The 2,500-nt window shown below is 47.1% G+C and overlaps 1 protein-coding gene across 1 annotated transcript in view; it reads right to left on the reverse strand.

The window, feature by feature from the left end:
* The window catches only part of grm5b (glutamate receptor, metabotropic 5b), a 40,527-nt gene that overhangs the window by 9,039 nt on the left and 28,988 nt on the right, over positions 1–2,500 (reverse strand). Inside the window, exon 10 of the mRNA XM_056441686.1 lies at positions 233–359. Coding sequence (XP_056297661.1) covers positions 233–359 — 127 coding nt within the window. The remainder of the gene's footprint in view (positions 1–232; positions 360–2,500) is intronic.

Here is a 2,500-nt window from a genome sequence, read left to right on the forward strand (position 1 = left end):
ACACAACCACCTCATTATGAGCTGAGGTTATTCAGGTGAAGAGGAAACGTCTCTCAGATGTTGTAGAAATATTGTAATAAATCCATTTCATGAATTGAAACCTTCAAAATAAAAGCACGGGATATCTTTCTTCAATTTCTTCGGGCATCCGCGTGAAATGACGCGGCCGGATGCGGGCCGCGGGCCTCGTGTTTGACACCCTGCCGACAGACTGCAACACGCACACACTGACCTGTGAGGTCAAAGGTCGGCCAGGAGCCCAGTTCACAGGCCTGGCAGGTGTACTCGTCGAACACGATCTCGTTCTCCTTGCAGGCCGTGCAGGTCCAGCAGCAGCTCACCTCCCCTTTACGGATCACCTGCAGGGGGCGGAGTCACAGTGACCTCACAGTGACATCACAGTGACATCACAGTGACATCACAGTGACCTCACAGTGACATCACAGTGACATCACAGTGACATCACAGTGACCTCACAGTGACATCACAGTGACATCATAGTGACCTCACAGTGACATCATAGTGACATCACAGTGACATCACAGTGACCTCACAGTGACATCATAGTGACATCACAGTGACATCACAGTGACATCACAGTGACATCACAGTGACATCACAGTGACATCATAGTGACATCACAGTGACATCACAGTGACATCACAGTGACCTCACAGTGACATCACAGTGACCTCAGTGACATCACAGTGACCTCACAGTGACATCACAGTGACCTCAGTGACATCACAGTGACATCATAGTGACTTCACAGTGACCTCACAGTGACCTCACAGTGACCTCAGTGACCTCATAGTGACCTCACAGTGACATCACAGTGACATCACAGTGACATCACAGTGACATCACAGTGACATCACAGTGACATCACAGTGTCATCACAGTGTCATCACAGTGTCATCACAGTGTCATCACAGTGTCATCACAGTGTCATCACAGTGTCATCACAGTGTCATCACAGTGTCATCACAGTGTCATCATAGTGACATCACAGTGACATCACAGTGACCTCACAGTGACATCACAGTGACATCATAGTGACATCACAGTGACATCACAGTGACATCACAGTGACATCATAGTGACATCACAGTGACATCACAGTGTCATCACAGTGTCATCACAGTGTCATCACAGTGACATCACAGTGACATCACAGTGACATCACAGTGACATCATAGTGACATCACAGTGACATCAGTGACATCATAGTGACCTCAGTGACCTCACAGTGACATCATAGTGACATCACAGTGACATCACAGTGACCTCACAGTGACCTCACAGTGACCTCACAGTGACATCATAGTGACATAACAGTGACATCACAGTGACATCATAGTGACATCAGTGACATCACAGTGACCTCACAGTGACATCACAGTGACATCATAGTGACATCAGTGACATCACAGTGACCTCACAGTGACATCACAGTGACATCATAGTGACATCATAGTGACATCAGTGACCTCAGTGACCTCACAGTGACATCATAGTGACCTCAGTGACCTCACAGTGATCATAGTGACCTCAGTGACATCATAGTGACATCACAGTGACATCATAGTGACCTCAGTGACCTCACAGTGACATCATAGTGACCTCACAGTGACATCATAGTGACCTCACAGTGACATCATAGTGACCTCAGTGACCTCACAGTGACATCACAGTGACATCATAGTGACCTCACAGTGACATCATAGTGACCTCAGTGACATCATAGTGACCTCAGTGACCTCACAGTGACCTCACAGTGACATCATAGTGACATCACAGTGACATCATAGTGACCTCAGTGACCTCACAGTGACATCACAGTGACCTCACAGTGACATCATAGTGACCTCACAGTGACATCACAGTGACATCATAGTGACATCAGTGACATCACAGTGACCTCACAGTGACATCATAGTGACCTCACAGTGACATCATAGTGACCTCACAGTGACATCATAGTGACCTCAGTGACCTCACAGTGACATCACAGTGACATCACAGTGACCTCACAGTGACATCATAGTGACATCACAGTGACATCATAGTGACCTCAGTGACATCATAGTGACCTCACAGTGACATCATAGTGACATTACAGTGACATCATAGTGACCTCAGTGACCTCACAGTGACATCATAGTGACATCACAGTGACATCATAGTGACCTCAGTGACCTCACAGTGACATCATAGTGACCTCACAGTGACCTCACAGTGACATCACAGTGACATCATAGTGACCTCAGTGACCTCAGTGACCTCATAGTGACCTCACAGTGACATCATAGTGACCTCAGTGACCTCACAGTGACATCACAGTGACATCACAGTGACCTCACAGTGACCTCACAGTGACATCATAGTGACATCATAGTGACTTCACAGTGACCTCACAGTGACATCACAGTGACATCATAGTGACCTCACAGTGACATCATAGTGACATCACAGTGACATCACAGTGACCTCACAGTGA

Source organism: Pseudoliparis swirei, chromosome 20 (genome assembly GCF_029220125.1).
Source record: "Pseudoliparis swirei isolate HS2019 ecotype Mariana Trench chromosome 20, NWPU_hadal_v1, whole genome shotgun sequence".
NCBI lineage: Eukaryota > Metazoa > Chordata > Actinopteri > Perciformes > Liparidae > Pseudoliparis > Pseudoliparis swirei.